Source organism: Halichoerus grypus, chromosome 9 (assembly GCF_964656455.1).
Source record: "Halichoerus grypus chromosome 9, mHalGry1.hap1.1, whole genome shotgun sequence".
NCBI lineage: Eukaryota > Metazoa > Chordata > Mammalia > Carnivora > Phocidae > Halichoerus > Halichoerus grypus.
This window is the reverse complement of record NC_135720.1, coordinates 50,107,551-50,130,443: the sequence shown is the minus strand read 5'-3', so window position 1 is coordinate 50,130,443 and position 22,893 is coordinate 50,107,551. Positions and strand designations below refer to the sequence as shown.

General features: G+C 39.9%; 1 protein-coding gene across 6 annotated transcripts in view; it reads right to left on the bottom strand.

Moving 5' to 3' along the window:
* Positions 1 to 250: 250 nt before the first annotated feature.
* Positions 251 to 22,893, bottom strand: part of CDK19 (cyclin dependent kinase 19) — a 171,104-nt gene continuing 148,461 nt past the window's right edge. For 5 of the 6 annotated variants that reach the window (XM_078054871.1, XM_078054872.1, XM_078054869.1 and 2 more), the window contains 8 exons: positions 20,765 to 20,896; positions 16,255 to 16,398; positions 16,017 to 16,086; positions 11,443 to 11,515; positions 10,943 to 11,040; positions 10,192 to 10,270; positions 9,024 to 9,290; positions 251 to 4,636 (listed from right to left, as the gene is read on the bottom strand). In XM_078054871.1, the coding sequence (XP_077910997.1) occupies positions 4,505 to 4,636; positions 9,024 to 9,290; positions 10,192 to 10,270; positions 10,943 to 11,040; positions 11,443 to 11,515; positions 16,017 to 16,086; positions 16,255 to 16,398; positions 20,765 to 20,896 (995 nt within the window). In that variant the 3' untranslated portion in view covers positions 251 to 4,504. The remainder of the gene's footprint in view (positions 4,637 to 9,023; positions 9,291 to 10,191; positions 10,271 to 10,942; positions 11,041 to 11,442; positions 11,516 to 16,016; positions 16,087 to 16,254; positions 16,399 to 20,764; positions 20,897 to 22,893) is intronic. The other variant, XR_013441156.1, reaches the window with a different exon arrangement.

Below are 22,893 nucleotides of genomic sequence, written 5' to 3'. Positions count from 1 at the left end.
GAAAGGATGTTTTCCCAAGAAACGTTTTTAAAACTGTCATTTTGCCTCTGAGGTATATGTAAGCAGTGTGTCCGTGGTTTTGTGACATCAGAAGCATCCTGAATAAAACAGCATATTGCAACTCGCAGGGAGACTTTGCATCTCTGCAGGACAAGTGTTATCTGAAAAGCTTCTAGGCATGCAGATAAAATTTTGACACTAAAACGTATTAACAGGAGTTTTTCTAGACTTAAAAAAATCCACAGAGGAACAAAGTCAATTAAATTTTATTACAACCAAGAATATAAAATAAATGCAATGTAATTTATTTTAGTTTTAACAGTCATTTCAAGAAGGATGTCAGGACAACTCAAAAGCGGGGAAACACTCGGGCTCCAAAGTAGCTGCTCTCCTGCCCCCCACGGAGCGTGCCTCGCTGAGGGGCAGCCGGCTCTGAGCGCATGCCTCGCGCCAGAGTGGGGGAAGCATACACGGTCATCTCTATCATCATAGAAAGAGGGGTGCGTGCAGAAAATGGCTGAAAGAAGAGACAAAGACAGGTACACTTCACAAATAGGAATTATGGGAATTACAAACTAGGCAGTTTAGAAAGGATATACTACATAACATATATAAAAAGTACTTTAAATTGTTGTTAAAAAGGACATCTTCAGTCCAGATTTTGTGTAATACTTTTAGTGTCTACACAGACAAATCTTTAAAAAAATTAAATAGTATTAATTTACTAAATATTTAGGAGATAACAGTGCATTAAGGGTTTTTTTCATATAATACATACATATCACTCCTTTGCAGTGATAGCATAGAAGAGTAAGTATGGCCTTAGGTACAACACATTTTTTTAAAAATCCTAAAACAATGAACATTGCTTTATATGATATCTGTGACTACTCTTGAAGATGATGGGGGCCTAAACTGCTATGTTTGATATAAAATATTACTTATACTTGAATCCTTCGAGCCTCCTTTAGGTTAACTGCTATTTTATTGCCTTTCTCCACTCCCTAGAAAGATATCACCAGAGAGTTCAGGATTTGCAATTTTCATAGAATTCTTCCTTCATTGTATAGTTTCTGCCACATCATTTTATTCAAAGCAGATTAAGCTGCAAATCTTATTGTCCGACGATGTTTCCTTTTCCCTTGAGCAGAGAAAACAGCATCATTTCAGAGGTATACACCCAGCAGTTGCTTCACCAGGAGTGAGGCAGTGAACATGTAGGTAAACGTCGTCCCTTTCCATTCTTCAATGTAAATTATGTTTAGAAGAGCGAAAGAGTAGTGCAGAAGGCCAAAGTTCTAAGTACTAAAGTTTTAAAAACACACAGATATAAAAATATACATGCCCTTGGTTTTCGTAAGTTACTGCACGATCTACTTTTATCACAAGGATTGCTTCAGCCTCATAGTAACAGCCCTGCCACCAGGCTACCTTCCCCTTGAGCTCAGCTCCCCTGAAACTCTAGAATCCCTTTTCTCAAACACACACCTCACCAGAAAGCTAATTCGAAAAGTGATTTGTAATATGGAGGGCAGAGAACCTTCACTTGTATTCCTTCCTTCCTTTCAAATAACCTCCCTTGGTTTGGGTGTTCTCATGGGCTGAGGGGGTGGGGGCCCTTCCTGCATTCTCAGGGAACAAGACAGTAATATGTTTTCAGAGAGGAATGAGGTCATTTGGGGACCACAAAGGTAAATTTTAACCTCAAAAAGCTTCACAGATCTCCCTCGAGGTCCCACAGTTTAGGGTCCAAAAGAAGGTTAAAGACTTTGTTCCCCTTCACAGGGAAAAGGGAATCATGAGCCAAAATTATTTCAAGGGTGCTGGGCCCAACTGGGCATCCCCAACTCCGAGGCAAGAAGAAGAAGAAAAGGGCCAGTACCAGCACAGTGACCAGAATAATGGGGATATCTGGCTGTATCCTGGAGAACACCGTGGACTAGGAAAAACGGATGAAATCCCCTCATGGTTTCTCTATCAGTTCTGCCAATAAAATTAGCTATCTTCAAGGAAAGCAGGGTAGTTCTGTGATTATATAAGCACATATCACAAGAATAGTGTATCAAAGTTGCTTATAAAGTATTCAGGGGCATGGTATTTTGGTCCATGCACATAGGTGGGCTTTCCTCTTATTAAATGTAAGTGCCCCCCAAAGGCAGCAACAGAGCTTCTGTTTTCATTGTAATTTCCCACAACCACTTAAGGAGTGCGTTCTGCTTATAAGGGCCACCCAACTGTTGCTGAAGGCTGCTGTGAACATTTCAGATCCGCACTAATGCCTGTTGTGATAGTTAATCACTGGCTTTCTCTAAGGTAGATAGAAACCTCTGGATAACACTGTTTCTCACACAGCAGAATCTGGAATAATAAGTCTATCCAAGTGAGTTTAGAAGTAAACCAAAGGACCTTCATACTCTTATAAGCCACTCCTCTCATCCCAGGACAACTTACTGTCAATGGAATGGATCCTAAGCTCCTTAAGGACAGGAAGTGTGTCTTGCCCTTTGAGTCTTCCGGCCAGCCTGGCACTGGGCACGTGGTGAGGGTGCAGGGAGCATCTGATGACCCATAACTCTGGACAGTGAGGCTTCAGGACACAGGATAGAACTTTATACAGGTAGCTACGTTATGCAAAGGGCTATTAATTTCCCATTTAAAAAAAAAAACAAACGGAAGGGGTGAATTACCATTGAGACGATCAGAAATTCCTTCCAATGGAGCAATGCCGACTGTTTCATCTTCGATGTTCATGAGTGTCACTATATAGCTTTTATTATTAATAAGCATTATTATACTGAGATCAGGAAGGTCCTTGCTGGCTACAGTATCACATTAATAGTGCAAAATGTATACTGGCTTCTGTCTAAAATCTTATTTTGCTTGTGTATGGACCCAGAGTATCATAACCAGGTAGATAAGTTCACAAAGAATAGTTTTTAAAAAATGCATATAACTTGCATATACAACAATCAGCTATTTCTTCTAGCTCAAGAAAACATTTAAAACAAGGCTGGTGCTGCTAGTAGCATTCAGAGGAACACAAATTTCTTGCCCCTTACACTACAATGGGAGATCTAAGTCTTTACATTTCCTGTGACTCTGGGGAGTGAGGGGCTCCTTTCACTGGCTAAGAAAGAACTCAACCTCTAATTCATAGATCGTGGAAATGCAAATATGCACTTTATCTAGTATAGTCGTGTATACTATCTGCCCATAGTTTTTTAGGCACAATTATTAAGTTTTCTCCTAGGGGCAAAGAAAGCATTCAGTGCAATGAAAAGATCCTTGATAGAACTAAGTTTCAGTAACAACAGCAAAATTATGCATACATAATACATACTTGAAACATGAATAAAACCTAAATTTTTAACATGCTTTAAAAATAGTCACTCTATGTCTAATGCAAATATGAATGCAGAACGCTGCTCTTTATTTTAAAAGCAGATTAATTTGCAAATTAATTTGCAGGCTTCTATTTGAGTACTCTTGATTATGTAAGAAAGTTACTCAAGCTAACCCCGACGTGAAGAAACCAACAGTTCTTTAGAGAAGCCAACTTTATATACAATACACGCTAAAAGCTTTTCCTTCAAAGGTAAGTAACACATCCTTTGATCAACATTACTCCTTAAAGAAACCCTAGTGCAGTTAATACTCTCTTCTGCTTTCTGGTATGGGGCACCAGAGGGCTGCAGTTCATCAAAGCTCTTGAAACCCTTTTTAAGGTAGACTTAGCTACATGAAGGTTAAAATGAGAATTCTTAAGTACTGAATACTCTTCAGAACAAGGTGATTCTGGGAACTACGTTCCGTATGAATGACTGATTATATAAAAACTAGCACATACTTCAGTTCTTCGTAGCATAAAGCATAGTAACTGTAAAGATCTAGGCTGTTTTTGGTTGTAAGTTCCCTCTGTCCCACGATTCGTCTTTTTTTAGACCTTCCCTGAAACTAGATAAATAAAAACGTAATAGTAAAGTACTTTGGGACAGTAACAATTTCTGTTTAAGACTTCCATGAGCAAAACAGTCATATTCTGTGAAAACAACGTAGTGCTTTAAAAGGTGCATTTTTACCTGTGTTGCTAGATCAGTTCATGAAGTATAAAACTATACACCACTGGAGTCCTGTGTCTAAAACATTAAAATCCTATTAAAAGAGCTTTGAAAAGATAAATCATAGTGATTGCTACAGCATGAGAAAGGTGCACCAGGAAATCCTTCCAAAAAATGCTGAAGGTTACAGAAGTTAAGTGCTGGGATTAGATCAGACTCTGGATCAAAGTCACAATGGAACACATGCAGGGAAAGGGTGTTGGGGAAACTTCACAAAAATCTTCTTTAAGCCCATAAAGAAGAGACATCAGTCAGTCCTGCAAAATGCTCAGGATGGAGTCTTCCTCCTAAGTGGACGAGTTTTAAACAGCATCATCGTTTGCATTTTTTGGTTCTTTCCAATGCGGACATCATATTGCTGGAGTCTGGGCTCTGGGCCGCGGCGGTCAGTAGCGGTGGCCCTGGTGAGACGGGTGGTACTGTGCACTCTGCTGGGACGAGGACGAGTAGCCGAGTGTGCTCTGGGACTGAGAGGACCCCTGAACACTGCTTTGGTAATTCAGGCGAGAACTGGAGTGCTGGGGGAAGGAAAGGGAAAAAGGGAATCACTGGGGGAGGCAGAGAACAGCTGAGGGTGTTCATCACGACAGGATGGGGTGCAGGAACCATTTTCAGAGGCTCCTGGTTCAGAGTGACAGTAGCGGACAGCTGATGTGAGCTCGTCAATACATTTTGCGTACTTGGAACCACGACCTGCCACCATTGTGACATGTTTTGGCAGGCATGAAGTTTGGCTGGATTTCTTTGGGGGCATACGCCGCAGTGGCAAAGAAAGGCAGAAGGGAAATGTAGGCCGGCCCCCTGCTCTTGGTACTGACTAACTCTGCTTAGTTGTTCTGTGTGTAACTGAGATTGGCAAACAAGAACGCTCAATGTGGCACTGAATTAGTGGTATTCATAATGTATACGGATGTGCTGTTAATTTCCTCATTATAAATAACAAAGCGATGATTAAGAAGTCATTTCTAGAGAAGAGAATTTTCAGAGGTGGAGGTTCCGATACGACAAAGCGAGGCAGGTAGGCAGGGTGAGGTGGCAGCAAGTGTGCTGCATAAACCTCAGGTAACACTTAGAATGAAAAAAATGTTCATACATGAAAATGCCCTCAAGAGAAAGCAGAGACAAATGTACTTCAATTCAATGTTTTGTTATTACCTTAAATGAAACATTCATCTTCATGGTACCAAGGGCAAATATGAAAAATATGTTTAAAAAATCATCTATAGAATAAGAACATGATGCCTAGTTAGAGATAAGCAGAGCTGGAACCAGGGTCTTCAGCTAAGCTCGGAAGGCTGGTTTTTCCCGTGAGCAAAGTGGGAAAGATCTTACTAATAAAACCATTACTTGGAGTAAAAAATGTAAATGACCTTGAGGTGGCACCGGGGGTTTAAGGAAGGACAAATCAGCAGGGTGCCCCCTACTCAATGTGCAAAGGCTGCCAAACTGAACTTGCAACATCTGGTCTAAGACAGCAGGGCCATAAGATAGTCTCGGTGAAAAACAGCTCTGCTTAGCTCCTTCCCCATTACAGAACTCTGGCTAGTTGCAGAGAGCAAGATGGAGTCACTCATGTCAAGCAGGGGCCTGTGTCAAGCAATGACACAGCAGCTAAGGGACTGTAACTCCCAGATATTGCCAAGACCAGCACCAGCGGATGACACCTCAGAACTGATTATCAGCGGATGCAGAGGAGGTTGGCAGGGGCCCAAGACTGATTAAATCCCTTTAAAAAGGGAGAATTTTTGCAGCAAACTGTCCCACTCCTCAGACACTGACCCTTCTATGTCTGACCACTTCAAAAAGGCACCTGTAGCCGAAGGCTCTGCCCGACTGATCTCTGAACAGAACTGAGATCCTTCGCTGCTTGAACATCCAAAGCACGAAGTGCCGAGAGCTGACCGGGACCAGACTGAGGCCTTATCTCAACTCTGCGCCCACAGACTGACTTCTCATCTGGTTCGATAACTTCCTACCCCTTATGCTACGTCGTTTGTTGTGTGACTTGGCTTGTGTTCTGCTCTGTGTGCCGTGTAAGGAGCCAAGTTAATCATGTGGTGAAAAGTCACTGAGTTTGGAACCCTGCACCTGCTTTATAATGTTAATCTTGCTTTATGATTGAATAAAGCCAACATGTGGCAAGACGGAACTGTGTTTGTGCCTTCGTGGCGTGCTCATGACACTAGATGTGTTAGTGTAAGAAGCCTTTCGGGCTTCCAAATTCACATGTTTTATTTTTAAGTTTATTATGAAAAACATATTCTTGCCACTCACATGACCTACAATTGCTACGCTGGCTATGATTATTTTACTTTTGCAGATTAAATTCAGCACGAGAGTTCCTCCACTCTAGGCAAAGAACAAACATGTTGAAATGTGAGTCGCAGGTAGGTGCAATGGGGTTCTCTCACCCCCACGTCATGCTGATCTCTCCAACTAAGTAGCTGAAATATCTACCAATTCCATAGATACGCTGTTTTATTTTTAAGTAGATAGCACAGTACGGGACAAAGAAACATTTTGAAGAATTCTTGGATTTGAAAGGAATACAGTAGGAAGGTAATCTGTCCATAATGGACTATACTCAGGTTAATATAATAAAATCAGAGACACAAAGATGAACCAGTATATAATAGAGGTCTGGTGCTCACATAATAGGAATAAACTAAACTACAGTCAGGGAGGGGGAAAGGAATTTATAATAAAATTCAAATAATGTTCATGACTACTACCCAAATAGCAAGCTGTTTTTAGTAGATCAAAATGAAGCCCTTGATTAGTTTCATTGTGTTTAGAGAAGAAAACCACAGGCACCAAATGGTGTCACTTAGGCCAAGTCACCAACCCAGAGCTTAATACCTAATCTAACTGCAGTTTCAACTTTCCCCAGAAATGTAGTTTACCAGGTCAGTCAGGAAATTTTCTGATGGTTGCCAAAGAGTCTGCCACCTGGGCCCTTTCCATTCCCCCAAAGGAAGATGAGGTAATTCGCACACTCAGACCTCTGCTCTTCCCCCATAAGGGAAAGTGACCCAGCCTGGAACAATCTTTTCTTCTCTTTTGCTAATAACTTTCTTGCCCTGCCCTCCTTCCTATAAAAACCTTCCATTCTGCACAACTCCTGGGAGCTCCCCTCTGCTTGCTAGATGGGGTGCTGCCCAATTCACAGATCATTTAATAAAGCCAATTCGATCTTCACATTTACTCTGTGGAGTTTTGTTTTTTCGCCAGCAGAACCAATGGAAGTACTATTGTGTACTCCTCTGCTTGCAGGGACTCTTCCAAGAGAAGTTTTCAGAGAAGAGGTTGTGCGAAAACACATTCGTCTGCAGATATATTCCAAATGTAAAGCCAGCTGAGGCAGCTACTTATTATGTCTTTCTCGTTAATGTTTCTCTTGATTCCCGTTCCTCATCAGTGAGTTTATGACTCCCTTGCCTGTGGTTTTGTTTTCTATTATCTCCATCGTCTTGCTCCTCTTCCACCAGCACCCTGAGGATCTACATCTACAAGTTTTAAGGGTGTTCCCCCCCTTTCTTAGATCTTAGCTGGTTACTTTCCTTGAAAATGAGAGCTTAAAAAAAAAAAAAGAAAGAAAATGAGGTTTTGTGGGGTTTTGTTTTGTTTTGTTTGCAGTATTCCCTATGGTTTTCACAGGTATTTTTACCTCTCTCTCCCCAAATACTAATAATCCTTAGACTTTTTTCTCTTTAGTTTCCCAAATTAGTAGTACAACCTGTAGAGGCCGCTTTTAGACAATAGGCTTGAGCAACAAAACTTGATCAAGGCAAAAGAGCCCACAGCGACCTCCTGGCTGCTGAACACAGCCCCCTCAGGGGACCCACCTCAAGATATCCACAGGCCCTAGCTGACCAACGGGCTACTTACAACCAGGCACAGTCACCAAAAAAGGGAGAATTCCATAGTCATCATACCTCCTCCCCTTCCCGCTTTAACTACAGCCCCCACCCCCAGCCTCCTGGCACACGGCCTCTCCTCTGTGGTCCTGCCCACTGCTCTCTTGCACTGTATTCAGTAAACTTCTATCTCCTTTGTTACCCTTTCACCGCCTGGACCACCAGCTTCCACCCATCCCCACCCCACACTCGGGGAGCCCCCAGCCCATCAAGAGAGACACCACATTTAGACAGATAGCACACAATCGTAGGGTTTTTTTTTTTATCTTAATAATAAAAAGTATTTTCTAGTCTCAAAAATACTTACAATGAGATTTAACAGTGATTTCTGAAAAGTCTCAAGCTTAATCCCTTTCTATGTTTTCATGGCTACTGACTATTTCCTCTCGATGACAGCAAATCTTTCTCAAGTATGCAGCTTATTTTGTCCAAAATAAGCCGCTGCTCCGCTCTCTTTCAGTTGCTTATCTGTTATCTTTTTCTGACCCAAAGCTGACAGGCAGCTGGAAGGGTAATATGAGAAATCTTCTTTGAGGGGGGAGATGCCTGCCTCACCTTCCCTCCTCACGAAGTCCGGAAAAACAAGTCAAGAAATGAAATGTTTTGCAATTACATGAAATATGGCCACAATCTTCATTTTCATATAATGACCTAGAAATAAGATTGTACCATTTGTACAAACTTTAGAGTCAAGTACTACTTAAGTCTAAAAGGCTCTATTATAAAATTGATTTCTGGGGCGCCTGGGTGGTTCAGTCGGTTGAGCGTCAGCCTTCAGCTCAGGTCATGATTCTGGGGGGTCCTGGGATCGAGCCCCTCTTGGGGCTCCCTGCTCAGCCTGGCGTCTGCTTCTTCCTCTCCCTCTGCCCCTCCCCGCTGCTCGTGTTCTAGCTCTCGCTCGTTCTCTCTTAAAAAAAAAAAAAAAAAATCCTACTTCCCATTTCATAAAACGTATGGCCGCTAGCAAGAACAAAAGCGAGGGCCGTACCTGATAATCTGACGGCATAACAGGCCCGCCCGAGTTTGCGCCCGAAGGCCCCAGGCGGGGCTTCTTGTTCGGAGGCACCTGGTTGAGGCCCGCGTCCTGACTGTGCTGCAGGCCGGCCCCCGCGGCCCCGGCCCCGGCGCCCGCCCCGCCCGCAGTCCCGTTGGTCTGGGTGCTGTTCTGCTGCGGCGGGGGCGCCTGCGGGGGGGCCGCCGCCTGCTGCGGGGGCGCTGTGGGCTGCTGATGTTGGTTCTGCTGCTGCTGCTGATTCTTGGAAGAAAAACCAAAAGGCAAACTCGGTATGAAACTACATTAACAGGACAGTGCTTTCTTTTTCTTTTCCTTTGTAACAGGACATTACTTCGATTACTGGATATGCACACGTGACTGCGACCGAGCTGGAGAGCGACCTAGGTGGGACACGGCAGTGACTACAGCCGGGGCATGCAGCATCCCCAGAGGTCCGAGTACTGAGTCCTGAACAGGTTTCATTCTCTGGGGTTCATTTAAGATTGCGCAGTCATCCTCCAGCCCAGTCGCAGACAGCCCGCTGGAGAGCACGCGGCACCCAGGAAGTCGTTCTGCACGCACGGACCCAGCGGTCCTGGTCTCCATCAGGAGTTTGGAGAAGTAGAGGGATACGGGGAGGGCCTGATATATCCAATTACAAGCAAAGAAGAGAAAGATGCTTTGAAAGCAGGCTGCTATAAAGTGATGGTGTTGACACCGAACAAACAAAATGCAACAATTAAGAATCCTGGAATGGGGCGCCTGGGTGGCTCAGCTGGTTAAGCGACTGCCTTCGGCTCGGGTCATGGTCCCGGAGTCCTGGAATCGAGCCCCACACGGGCTCCCGGCTCAGCGGGGAGCCTGCTTCTCCCTCTGACCCTCTCCCCTCTCACGCTGTTTCTCTCTCTCTCAAATAAATAAATAAAATCTTAAAAAAAAAAAAAAAGAAAAGAATCCTGGAATAAAATGGGCTCTAAAAGAAATCAGAAGTTCATTTATCTGTAAACTTATTATATTTCAAATTGCAAAGTACATCTGCAGTCACGTCAATACATACTTAATTAAAGGCAGTTAAATACGTAGGAATCAGTACATCATACTTCCCTAAATTCTCTTTTTGCCTCCCTTACTCTCTGGAAGTGGAGTGTACCCTAGCTTATACCTTGTCGCCTTTCTCTTCAGGTTCATCTTCATTAAGGAATTCCCGTTTGGGGTATGGAATCTGGCAGCCAGCAAACACACTACAAAATCATTAAAAAAAAAAAAGAATATACATCATGACCTAAAATCTACAATATCATTGACCTTAAATGTTAACTTAAGATTCCACTTTTTTTCCTTAACATATTTTCCACTCTTCCTCTATAGCTAATATTTGCTGGATGCCTCCCAAGACAACTTAATTCAAGCAAATAAGAAAAGAATTTGTGGTATGCCTGGGTGGTGCAGTCAGTTAAGCATCCAACTCTTCATTTCGGCTCAGGTCATGATCTCAGGGACATGAGATTGAGCCCTGCATTGGGCTCCCACCACGCTGGGCGTGGAGCCTACTTAACATTCTCTTTCTCCCTCTGCCCCTCACCCCCGCCCCCCCAAAAAAATTTGTTGTCTAAGTTTTATACTAATTGTATAAACTCATCTGGCTGACTGATCTAAAAGTCCCACCTGTTCTCAGCTTTAGTTTTTTTCTGTAATACTGAATAACGGTCATTCCTAAAATACTTGTTTCATTCACACCTCTCTATAGCTTTGCCTGTTTCCCAATACAGGCCCTTTTTCTTGAGTACTTTTTCTCCAAGGTAGTATTAATGGAGAACTTCAGTAACACTGCAGTAAAGTGTTTCTCTTACTTTCAGCCACCATCCGACACCCTCAACCTGGAGCAAAGGACACAGAAAATGTAGGATACATACTCTAATGTTGGCAAGGGGTCCTCCTGAAAATAGGGATCCTGCAGAGCCTGCTCCGAGGTAATTCTCTTGGTTGGATCCATAGTAAGGAGTTTCTGAAGCTAGAGTAACACATGAGAAACTGATAGCACATGGAAAGATTGCTTATAAATCAATGTTTTGACTTTTGTATAAATGTCTAGCAGGATTAATATCAATGCCATTTTGTAGAGCTCATCGCGCTATTAGTACACTACACACATTGATGTGAAATTGGCAGAAATCATTAGCGTTAAAGCCCTTCAAAAGTGTAACTTTTCTTCCCTGCTGATAAATCATTGGAAAAAATTAAGTCTAGAAGTCAAGGGTGACATCTCAAAAGAAAAATATTTCATTTTGCCTCAGCATCCACCAATTTCTTTTCTTTCTGAAGAGGAGGAATAGCTAGGACAATCTCATGGTGAACGGGACAAGGTGGCCTGTGCCACAGATCCAACGTCCCCGTCTGGAAGAGAGGCACCTACCAAGAGGAACACTTTGCTGTCAGGCTTGACCTTGTGTTTCTCCATGTACTTTATGAGGCTACTGTTGGCGTACCTGCAAGAGGACATGACAATCACACATCACTGGGAACACTCACACATTTTTTTCCCCATAAAATGTTTATTACTGAAGTACAGTTTACACAATCTGTATTTTTTAATGGAAAGCTCCCAGATTGGTTTTCCTATAAGATACATGTTTAGGCCATTGTTTTTTCTGCTTAATAAAAGAACACATAACCGAATACTGGCAAATGTGTGAAGAAGTAGGAATTGTTAAACACCCTGCGCAAGAGTTTCTATTGTTACAACGGCTTTGGAAAACAATTATACATTAACCATTAGAGTTGAAAATGTGAACAACCTAAAATCTAGCAATTCCTTTCCTAGGTAGGTACTCTACGAGATTCCTTTGTGCAGGTATATCACAGGATACATGAACAAGAATGTTCTTAGCAGCATTTCTGTAGTGAAAAAAAACTGTAAGCAACACAAATGTCTATCAATTAAAGAATGGCTACATTGTTATATATTCACAGAATGGAAAGTTACACAATAGTAAAAATGAATACAGAGGTTGAGTGGGGAATAAAAGCAAATAAAAGCAGACTATAATTTATAAAAAGTTCAAAGATATATTAAACTGAAACAATAATCCACTGAGAGATACATACATCCGTAGCAAAACCAGAATAAAAAATGTGGAATGATAAATACAAATTCAGAACCATGTTGACCCATTGGGAGGGACATGAACAGGAAGGCAGGGTACACAGAGCACTTCAGTAATCTTAGTAATGTTCTATTTCTTATGTTGAAGGGTGAGTAGAGGAGTATTCGTTTTATTATTCTAAAAAGACTACGTATCGTGTTTTCATCATATGTTCTTTCCTATATATGAAATATTTCACATTAAAAAGGCCAAAAAATAAGTAATATATATGTTTATGGTAGAAAATTTAGAGAATACAGAAAAGTATAGAGAAGAAAACTGAAATCACTCAGAGTCCAGCCACTCAGTGATTAAAAAAAAAAAAAAAAAACAAAGCACCCAAACACTGTTGAGATTTTGCTAATTTTCCTTTGGCATTTTTGCTATGTATCTATGTATGATACAAACACAGAGGGGTTTTTGTTTTGTTTTTATAAAATTGGGATCATACTATACAAACTGCCCTACCTCTTTTCACTTAATAATAATAATGTTTCATAAACATTTTTCCTTGTCTAACACTACCTAAACTACTAATTTGCAGTGGTTGTATATTCCTACTGTTACTGATGTCGTTTGTTTCACAATAGTTAAGAAATATGGGTCCTTGTAGGTTCATCTGATCCGCACGGTAGGGAGACAATGCTGCACAGCAGGTGAGAATCAGGGACCCCTTCTAGACCCTGACTCCTGGCATTTACCAGCTGTGTGATCTTGAGTAGTTCGTTAACCCCTATGAAAGCCTCAGGTTCCTCCTCTGGAAACTGAGGATTATAATCATACCTATCTTATAGTTGTTGTGAGGACCGTATGAGAAAATGTAGGTCAGGGCTTAGCACCACGTCTGACACATAGTAAGGACGTAGTGAGCCATTTGTGGCTGCTCTGACTGCTTCCATAGGATAAATTCTTGGATTTATTAGGTCAAAGGATATGTACATTTCAAAGCCATTTTAATGTGCTCTAGAACCTTGCTACACAAAGCTGGCCCTCAGCTCAGCAGTATGGGCCCCCGAGAGCCTGCATTTTTAATAAGGTCTCCAGGTGATTTGTATGTACGTTAAAGTTTGGGAAACATTGTGCTCAGCAGTCGCATACAAGGGAGAGTGCCCATTTTATCGTACCCTTGCCAACCCTAGGTATGTTCATTTAAAAAATCTTTGCCATGTGTATTCATTTAAAATTGCCTCAGAGTGCCTGGCTGGCTCAGTCAGTAGAGCATGTGACTCTTGATCTCAGGGTTATTAAGTTCAAGCTCCACAGATGGGTACAGAGGTTGATTAAAAATAAAATCTTAAAAAAAAAAATTTTTTTTTTTTTACATCTTTTCCCCCAATACCAGGAACATTTTTATTAGCAAGGTAGCCACTAAGTTTGTTAATGGGAAGAAATTTTAAAGTTTATATAGAAATGGAGTTTGTCCACATATATGTCTTTGGTCTTCATGTTAAATCAACTGGTTTCTTGGGTTAACTCCAGATTCTAAGTTATTTATTTCTATCATAATATTGGACCATGCTTATTGGAACATTCAATTTTAAAGTCAACTTAGAGATTTCCTTTTAATTCTACTTTCACCTTGCCTTCTACTGAGCTAATAAGAGCTCTGGGAAGATTACAGAAACTTCTATTCACTATCCTTCCCAATTCACTAAAGAGTAATTTTTTTGGTCCTTTTCATCTGATACAATGAAAGCAAGTTATTTTACCTTTTATGTCATTTCACATCATGTTTTCTGAAATTTTTAAATTATATTTTACTTTAGTGACTTGTATGTACTCTATTAGATTTAGCTAATTTTTAATACAGTCCTTTCATCTTTTGTATCAGTAGCCTGCTTTCACAGGGGTAGAACCATTTGCATAAGACATATGGGCTCTTATCACTGAGCTTTTCCTATTACTTTTCCAACTGAATTTCATTTATCTTTTAAAACCTCTCTCCTTTTATTTCTGGTTACTGTAAACGCTATCATTTTATGTGAAAATTTTCCTTTGGTCTTTAAACACTAAAATAAATGTTAAGTGCTTACATTAATTTTCTCTTTTACACTATTAGCGTGTCTTCAATTACTTGTACCACTTTCATTAATACCATTTGACAAGTAACTAATGAGCATGTACTATGTACCAGGCCCTGGGGATACATATAATGGTGTACAGAGTAGACATAACCCATACTATCTAGAGGGAAAGGCAGAGAAGCATTCAAAAGCAAACTGTAGTGCAAAGTCATCAGTGCGGAGAGAAGCAGCAAGGAGGCTACGGGAGAACTGAGGGGGACGACCTAACTCAGACCTAGAAGGTCAAGGGAGACCTCCGCAGGCAAGTGATGCCTAAGCCAAGACCTAAAGGATAAGTAGAAAGGAAAAATGGGAGTTAATCTGAGGAGTTAAAATGAGTGGGAGGAAAGTACATCCTAGACTGAAGGAACAGCATATATAAAAACCCAGAGGTCAAAAAAAGCTCTGGGTTTTTCAGATTCTTAAAGAAATTCATGATGTCCAGACTATAGAATACAAAGTGGACAGTGGCTTAGTAGATGAATTTGGTGATGTATAAGCCAAAGCTCCATAAGCCATCCTAAAGAATTGAGGGCAGTGGTGATTTAAGAGCAACTAGGAAACCAACATGATCCAATTTGCTTTTGGCAATGACTGCAGTATAGACAGTGAGTTGGAATAAAGACTGGAGGTAGCAATACCACTTGGAAGGCCACTGCAGGATCCTAAGTGAGAGACGGTGGTCTGGACTGTAATAGTGGCAGAGTAGATGGAGAGAAATACAAAGAACTGCCTAGACTTACTAACTGTTTGGACCCCACAAGGTGAAATGGGAGAGAATGGGATAAGAGAAGGATCAGGGATATCTCAGGTCTTGGGCTTGAACAACTGGGTGAATCATGGAGTCATTTCCTAAGATAGGAAATACAGCGGGAGGACAGTGTGGGAGGATAGATGATGAGTTCAATTTTGGACATGTAACTTGAAGTATTTATGGAACATTCAAGTTGGGATTCCATAAGGCAATTAGACAAGTGGGTCTGAAACTTGGAAAAGAGATCCTACTCGGATGCATAAACTGGAAGTTATCAGCATAATCAATGGTAAATTGTCGCCATTAAAATCAGAGAAACTGCCCAGGGAAAACGTCTAGAGTGAGAAGAGAGCCCAAGACAGAACCTTGAGCAATATGAGTGTTATCTTTAGGAGACAGATAGAAGAAAAACACTCCACCAGGGACTGTGTACAAGAGGGGCCAAAAATGAGTGCCGTTTCCTACTTCTCTTTATCATGTCTGCTTTTGTTCCTACAGCCATCCTGTCCTGAAATTTTCCAGTTAAGTTGCCCGAAAGAGAACCTCTTTCGCCTTTTTTCCTCTAGGCGTGTGCATTTATAACAAACTCCTCTCACGCTGTCACCCTTATTCTTTCATTTCTGTTCAATATACCACCAGTGTGTTTTACTCAGCTTCTGGGCCATGCATTCACCCTTCTGCTATCCTTCCTGGTTGCCTAACCCAGCATTTCGGTCACTAGTCATTATTCAGATAAAGATAAAATCACAGTTGCGGCCTTGAACTCAGCCCTCATCATGCTAAAATAGAAGAGACGTTTAAACACTATATTGACCCTTAAAATTCTTAAAAGTTTGTAAAATACTACAGCCTAAGCCTCACGTGTACGTTACCAACATCTGGGATATCGTCTTTAAATCATAAGCATAATTAATATATTAAAATCTAAATTTCTGGCTTAAATACTAATCTATATCTGGTTTTTAAAAGGATTAATTTAAATATTCCCATTGAAGTTACTACTTATATTTAATATGAAATTACTTACGTTGTTCTTCTAAAGTCTTTCTGAAGTGTGGGGTATTCTGGCATCTTTCTAATATCTTCCCAATCTTTATCTTACAAAAAAATATTGAATATTGTTATAGAAAATAAGGTTACTTATATAAAAAAAATCTACTTATGTTCGCTTAAAAATATACATAAAAATACTCAAAATATGCTTTTGAAAAGGAATTATTTTGAAATATGACTCCAATACTATTTTGGAAAGAAAAATAAATTACCTGCAGGAAACCCCATGACACTAAATATCCGATCTAGTTGATCATGATGAAAGGGATTGCTTGTTTTTATATCTTCCTGACGACAGTGAAAAATAGGTTCTGAAGTCAACAATTCAGCAAATATGCAACCTATTGCCCATATATCTATGAAGGAAGAAAAACAAGTTTTTATACACATTTATTATAGTTCTCGGGTTATAATTCCTGAGTATAATCACAACCTACATATAAAAATACTTTTCAGTGATGGAATATACAAAGTCTGACAACTATATTAAGAAAACATATATATATGACATGAAATAGCTGTATCATCACATAACAGATTAAATGCCAAATAAAAAACATTTACTTATATATTTCCTAATGAAGATATACTTGGGAAACTCAATTTAGCAAGCAATGAATTTATATTTAGGCAAAAGCCTTTCTAACCACTATTAATAATGTAGTCACTGAAGCATTCAATTATAATCTAATGCAGGGTTAAATACTCATGACAGAATAAAACAATACCATCATCATGTATAGGGATACATTCCTTTAAAGCAATCAAATGCATAATGATAGAGCATAGTTTCTGATTTGTGAGAATAGACAGACAGTATAGACCATATAAAATGATTTGGAAAAACTCAACTTTTGTATGCAAGGCTACCAACTTCCATTTTTTCAACAAATTGTAAGGTCTAAAAGCTGATAAATACAAGTACCTACAGGTACAGCATGACACCCGTAGAGCTCGGTGTTATTTGAATATATTCACTTGGATTAAGCTGCTCCAATCCTCCGACACTCCAAGACAAAGTTAAAAGTTAAAAGTTTTATTAAGTATTTTAAATCACCAGTTATAGATTATTCTATTTGGATTTTACACGTTGAAAAACTGTAATTTCGATTCTGACTATAATATTATATTCACGTTTTGCCAAATGTACAGGTGAATTAATTTTTGTAAGATATATATTCACACTTGCCCACTTAAATAAATGCTATTTAATAGTTTAAAAAAAAATAATGCACGGGGGCGCCTGGGTGGCTCAGTTGTTAAGCATCTGCCTTTGGCTCAGGTCATGATCCCAGGGTCCTGGGACTGAGCCCCGCGTTGGGCTCCCTGCTCGGCGGGGAGCCTGCTTCTCCCTTTCCCACTCCCCCTGCTTGTGTTCCTGCTCTCACATCTGTCTGTCAAATAAATAAATAAAAACCTAAAACAATAAATAAATAACACACAGACCACGGTATAGTATAGAAAAGCAGTGTTTAGTAGCCTACTAAATGTGGGAATCACATTCTGTAGACAAGCTAAATAAGAAAAAAGTCTAATTATATCCATTAGCTAGAATTAACGTTGGTATGCTATTTCATAAAACAAACTGCCAAATGAAAAAAAAACATAGAGTAATGTCTTACATAGCTGACTCCATTCAGGAGTGGCTTCCTTTCACATAATGTAGTCTTCTGGATAATGGAAACATATCCCTTCAATAATTGTTTTTTATTACACCATTACCTGCCATCTTAAGAGGCTATAAAATAAAATCTTTCTTAATGACTCAGAAGGGTCATCACAAACATCCGTCATGAAAGAATAGAGTAACAATACTCTTCAGTGTCTACTTTTAAATTCTTTTCTCTCTCCCGCATCATGTTGTTGTCACTCTTGTCTCTGACACAGTCCCATCTCTCTTCCTGCTGGCTGCTTCTACTATGCAGTCAACTGGGGCTGGTACTGCATGTTCCTGGTCATGCCAGTTCCTGGTTTGCCTTCCATTTAAAGGACAGAAGCCAGGATCTAGATTCCCTGAGAACTGCTAAGAGAAGGAACCTCAGTGTAGCAGGTAATGTTAAGTTCCAGGCTTTCTTGCTTCATATTAGTCTCTAATTTTAAATGGTCATCTGGCTCTTGTATCATCTACACCATTTCTCAGCTCTCATTCCTCTGTCAATGACTTGTTTCTCCCTCCCTCCCTCTAGACACACACACACACACACACACACACGCACGCACGCACAAACGCTGTCACTCCCCTCCCTCTCTCAATGTTACTCCATAAAATTTCACTGATACCAAATCATCAAACTCTTCTTTTATATGCTCTGACTAGAAATAATACTCATTTCTGACATGAACCAGGTATGGAGGAGAGTAAGAACGAGTGAATGTGTACATATTATATTTATAATGTCTGCTATGAATATATCTGAAGCCTAAAAATAACTGATTTGGGGATTATTCTTTTTCTGTGTCTTTTTTCCTAATCTCTATCCAGAACGGATAATTGCAACTTGACTAAACTTGGAAATTAGTGATTATATTTTTATCTTTATCTGTAAGTTGCAAACTGGTTTAAATTCAATTTCAGTTGTCCTTGCCCTGAGGAAATAGGAAACATAGTTGATTTCCAATTCATACCCAATTATCTTTATTTCCCCCCAAAACATCTAGTTTTATTTCAATAGTAGAACAGTTAATCAGAAAATATTCACAGAACTGCGCTTCTCAAAGTGTGGGCTGTCAAAGTGTGGGGACCACATACACAGAATCATATAATGGCACATATCAAAGATGGGACTTACTACCATGGATTTGCTCTATAAGAATCTCTGAGAGTAGGACAGACTTTGGTAGGGAGTCATTTAGTTCAACGGAAGGTTTTGGCCGAATGTGCCTTTTCTTACTGGAAACCTCCCTTCTAGATAAAGACTGTATGGAGCTTGGTAGGAGCCCAGCACATGTGGATTTCTACTGTTACCATGTCCTCTACTCGCTGCCCTGTGCCCTGGGTTATCTCGTCATCAATTCTGCTCTGAAGCACCGCCTGTTACTTCCCAGCTGACAGACCCTTTCTCTGGCGCATTTTCAGTCTCTTCCTATCCCCTGGTGCCTTCTGAGATTGTCTAAGAGACTTTACTGTTCTCAACTGAGAGATCTAACAGAACAAGCAGACAATTCTAAAAGTTGCAAAGATACAGCTCCTCAGTAAAAATCACTCACTGGAATGTAAGTAGAGTCACGCTCTGATTTTAACCCCTCATTCTGAGAGCACTCCATTCCTTCCGTCTGCTTGTGTAGTTCCCCTTTCTGCAGCCTCCACACAGCTGCCATGGTCCGGCCCGATGCCGGTAGCCTGGCCTTGGCAGCCTCTGAATGCGGCCTTACTCTGGGCTCAGCTGCTAGCAGAAGGGTCGAGGGTCGGTCTCCCACTGCCCTACTGTCAAACACTCATAGGCTTTTTCACGAATTTAACAAAATCTTTCAGCAATACTTATAAAGTATTACAAGATTCCAGCACTGTCCTGGCATCTCAATCCTTGGACAAAGTATAAATATATGCTAGGTGTCAGAGTTTGCAGAAACCAGATCTCCGGATGAACGAGGACATCACTACAGTTTAATCTTTGTTTCTCCTTTTACCCACAAATAGGTTAATTAGCGGTCTAATCTTTTCAAACATAGGAACTACCTTTGTAGTTCTTTGCATGCCAGCAGGTTTTTTTTAAATAAATTTAACAGAGAAAGGCTTGTGCTCATCTATTTTTAATAATTTTATACTTGTAGTGCCTTTATTCAATGGAACTTAACCAAAGCAGCTAAAGGTAGTAAAAAAAAACAAAACAAAAACAAAATGATATTAGTCTAATACCAGTAAATGGAAAATTCAACAAAAGGAAAATTTCAAGAAATACACCTGGCAGATTTTGGTACCTTAGAGAACTAGCTCATCACAGTGACAGGGCTATCTACCCTTCTCTATCCTCTCTTTTTATCTCAGTTAAAGAAATCTCATGGTTTGAGGAGAGCTCTCTCTTCCTGACTGCCCCAATTCATAGCTGGGCCCTCCGCGGACACTGCAGTGATCAGGTAGCAAAGTCTCTGCTGTCTCCGTTCGGGAGCAGACTTGAAATCCTGGAGAGCGTGTGTTTGTAACAGGTTTTCTTACTCCGTTGTTTTTTCACTTAGTGAAATGTCAAGATGCTGGGCACAGCTAATCCACCCAGACTCTATTTCCTACTGTGATGGAGAAACCGCCACCCTGATAACGGCAATGGCAGGAGACAGAAAGTAGTCACATTATTTCTGGTTGAGGAAAGGACTGACTGACTGACTTTTCCCCAGATAGAAGGGGCTCTCTTCCACACCACACTGTGCCTGCTTTCTGTTGTTCTTTTTGTGGAGAAAACAATTCTAAACCTCTCTCCAGGTCTTCTGATCGACGGTAGGTACGTACAAAATAAAGTTTGCACATTATCATTTCCATAGCAACTCAACAGGGTCTGATAACTCGATTCCCTAAAAGAAAATGCTTTCTTCTTTTTAAAAAACCATATTCTCCTATAAAGTGAAAAATCCTAATCTACCAGAATATAATATCTAGGAATATAGAAGACAATAGGACTTTTACAAAGAGATATAAAAGTGGTTTTTACAAAGCAGCTTCATTATTATTATACCATTTGGTATTTATGATAATTCGATGCTATGACAGTAAATCATTTTAGACTAACTTACCAATGGCCTTTGTATAATGCCTTGCACCAAGCAGAAGTTCAGGAGCCCGATACCAAAAAGTCACAACTACTGGATCCAAATCTGCCAGTGGCTTTAGAGGAGAATTGAATAATCTGGCAAAACCCATGTCAGCTTAAAAAAAAAAAAAAACAAATTAATATATAGCTCAGTTTGGCATGCTACTAGAACCATGCAAGGTTGATGACAATAGCCACTAGCCTTATAAAGCAATCCTTTCCTCCCTTTTCAACCAGGGGTCTGCACCAGGCACCAGATTCCCTCTTCTGAGGTAGATATTATTACTGTGCCTATTTTACTGATAAAGAAACTGAGGCTTAAAGATATTCTGACTTGCCCAAGGTCATAGAGCTAGTAAACACAGGGTCATAATTAGAATCCAGGTCTGACTTCAGTCCCCTGGCTTTCAGAAACATTGCAATAATCTTAAATGTCTATAAAATTGAAATAGTCTAAAAGTTTCCATGATTAATTACGGCCTCTGTATGCCTATGCATCTAAAAACTGATGCATCTTAGTTTGGTGTGAGCTGAAGTTGGCTCGTGGACACATGAGAGCCAATTTGTACACATTTCTTCCCAATTCTGGGTTCAGTGATGTCATGTCAATGACTTGAAATTGGCTATGATTAGGGAATATCTGCATCATGATAAAGAGCAAATGCTACAAATTGGGGCTTTTTCACCCGAGAGAGTCACTGTTGTATAATTACCAGCACATCATAAACATGTTTCCAAAGACATGTAAGAGATTATTTGTTATAATTTGTTATAATTCACGATTTAACAAAGGTCTATACCAAAGCTAAGTGATTTAAATCTTAGAGGTGTACGCGAGTAGTAAAAAGAATAGTTATTACTATAATAAGTTCCTGGAGACTATCTAATTTTCTTAAGATTTCATAAATAACAAATGCCTTTTATCTATCAAGCACTTTAGAGTTTACAGGTGGTTTTCACATATATCATCTATCACTTCATCTAATCCTCATACGAATGCTGGTTTAGTAAGTATTTTGCTCCCCACCTCTGAGATGAAGAATCTAAAGCCCATGGCAGCTAAATGACTTGCCCAAGGTCATAAGGATAGGAAGTAAAAATGCCAGTATTCAAACAAACCATGTTATAATTTAGCAGCTATATTCTGAATCATTGATCTGACATCCAATAGAGATACTCCCATGTCACAAAGATAAAATCGCGAGAATGAAAACCCTCTATAACTTGAAATATATGATATACACAGTATATTTTGATTGTATAAGGGATAATGTACATTATGTAATAGTAACTGTTTCAACTCTAGAGAATTATTTAATCTAAAATTAACATGCTATGATATAATATACATTAAAATTTTAATTTACAGTGATTTTGTTTCTTTGGAGCTTGAATAATTTACAAGATTTTCTGAGAATGCTTTGGAGAACACAGCTAATAAAAAATAAAGCTATCCAAGGAAGCCTGTGCTATGCTTACTCTTTCTTAACTAAATTTCCCTAGAGCAAACAAAAACATTCAAAATCATTCTACCAATACTACGCCTACTTCAAAGCACTGCTTTATGTATTTAATAGATGCTGATTGTTACTGATGGCAAAGTAATATGATGCAATGCTGTTTATCCATTGAAAAGCATGTTATTTTTAAGTAAAAGCTAAAGCCAGTATTTCTTCCCTTATTCTCTACCTTCCTAGTTTTATATAAGCCTCATCTATTCACTGTCAGATGACATTAAGTCGAAATCAAGTCCAAAGGAAACAATGAACATTCTTAAAAATAATTCCTGTCTATTGTTTGAATTTTAAAGGAGTTTCAAATCCTTCCTCAAATAATACTTCAGACGTAAGGTAACTAACAGTTGTTTTCCTAAAATTAGATATGAGTGAAATTGTTCAATTCAATGGACTGCAGTAATAAAATTCTGGTGGGAGTGCTAATTAGATAGTAACAAAGGACAGAGACAAGCAGGAAAAGGCAGTGTCCACCACCAAGGAACTTACACGAAGGTGAGGTGACAAAATACACGGAGTAGATAAAAACAAAAAAGGGTAAGGGCTGTAAGGCTAAAGGACAGCTGCCAGTGGCTTGTACTAGACTCGACGTCCTTTG